Source organism: Buceros rhinoceros, unplaced genomic scaffold (genome assembly GCF_000710305.1).
Source record: "Buceros rhinoceros silvestris isolate BGI_N320 unplaced genomic scaffold, ASM71030v1 scaffold2017, whole genome shotgun sequence".
Lineage (NCBI taxonomy): Eukaryota > Metazoa > Chordata > Aves > Bucerotiformes > Bucerotidae > Buceros > Buceros rhinoceros.
In genome coordinates, this window is record NW_010420228.1 from 32,031 (window position 1) to 33,778 (window position 1,748).

The window sequence follows — 1,748 nt, forward strand, 5'->3', positions numbered from 1 at the left end:
GAAGTAAGCCACCTCCTCCCTCCTCTACTTAGCTGCTGGGCTAACAGGAGAGGAATTTAACCACTGCATTCTCAGTGACTTCTTTATTCCCATCTCAAAATCCAGAGGCGAACAGCAGCCTCAGAGGGACAAAAAAAAAGAAAAGAGAATCCACACCTAAGAAAAGCTCTAAGCTTACCCCAGAATTTGAGCATTTTTCCACAGACATTCCCTCATAACTCAAGGATATATCTAAGCACCCACCTTACCCTTTTACTTTCTTGTTTTAACATACCTAGACAGAAAGTGAGAATAATCATTTAGCCATTCTTCTCACAAAAAATATTGCAATATTAATTTGCCAGCCTTGGTACACAACAACAAAATGTGAAATAGCTACTAAATTTTCCTTTTAAAATTCTGGGGAAAGAGGTGGAACACAGCATAAGCATGAAATAGTAAGTGTACTAGGGTTGAAAATTGTTGCTCTCACGACATTGGCGCTTTCTGAAGAGAAGCTGAGCTATTCAGCATTCTTTTTTGCAGTGGAACACTGGCGAGCCAATGATTTAAATCTAGACTAAGCAACCTGGAAGGGCAAACAGTAATTACCAGATCTGTCTTGACTTTGTCCAGGTGCCAGCGATAGTCTCCAATGGCATTGTGAGTTCTCCTGTGCTCACCAATCTGTTGCTCGATGGATGCTGCATCAAACCCCCATTTCACTAGCTCCATTTCAGCCTAGGAGAAAGAGACAGTACTTGTACTTTCATTTCCATCATCGTTATCCAAATCAGAGCATAAAGGAATTGAACTGGAGGAAACGTGACTCTGCAGTAGAGAGTAAAAGCGAACAAAGGGAAGTTCAGAATAGAGGGTTACAGTTTCTTGAAATCGTCATTTGACCTGTGTGAGAGGCTCCCTGTGTGGAAGAAGAAAGTAGAGAAAATAAATTTAAGTTGCTTAAAATTAGACTAGATGAAGCATACTCAGTATTTTCATCTGTCTTCTTTGGAGCAATCTATTTTTTTAGTATAATTACATTCTTATCACTCTGAAAACAAATTATGACTTTATCAAACAATGTCATTCTCATGGTTCATGTGAAAATACCCAGTTAAGTTCTATAGGCCAGTACACTACATTTGCATTTTAATTACGTTCATGTAACCCCCTGTAACTTCAATTAAACGCAGTCAAACTAAATGAAAAAACAGAAGATAAACTGAAATGGTTACAGAACGTTTAATTTGTCTTGGATTTTGTAGGCATTGTAGGATGCTGAGTGAAAATCTCTAGGAACGGCCTTTGAAAAACAGTAACACACCTGGATAATTACTAATACAAAAATTACCTGACTGTGGTTCTTTGTTTCGTTATTTTCAAATACTAAATGCCACTGAATTCACAACTCAGCTCCTCAAACTCCAAATCATCTTTTACGTTGTAAAACACCAGACACATTCTATCTCTGAATGCGTCTTTGCGCATGCTCTCAGTCAAGAAGCACATATCTTAATCTCGGGTTGGGGCTGAATTTGGTAATTAACAGACCGGAGCCAGATCTCTAGGAGTCATCAGATGACAATAAAGCCCAAACGACACTCAAGCATAGGGGTTCAAAGGCCATGTTGAAAACGATCCAAGAAACAAACCCATTTTGCATTCAGCCACCTAAAAGGTACAGAACTTTGACCGTTCTCATTATAATTAACCACTCTAAACAGTCTGTAGCCACAGTGGCAGGTGGGGGGGGCGGCCCGGAAAGG

The 1,748-nt window shown here is 39.5% G+C and overlaps 1 protein-coding gene across 1 annotated transcript in view; it reads right to left on the reverse strand.

Annotated features, from left to right (window-relative positions):
* The window catches only part of DSP (desmoplakin), a 29,151-nt gene that overhangs the window by 23,245 nt on the left and 4,158 nt on the right, over nt 1–1,748 (reverse strand). The window contains exon 4 of the mRNA XM_010139209.1: nt 592–720. Coding sequence (XP_010137511.1) covers nt 592–720 — 129 coding nt within the window. The remainder of the gene's footprint in view (nt 1–591; nt 721–1,748) is intronic.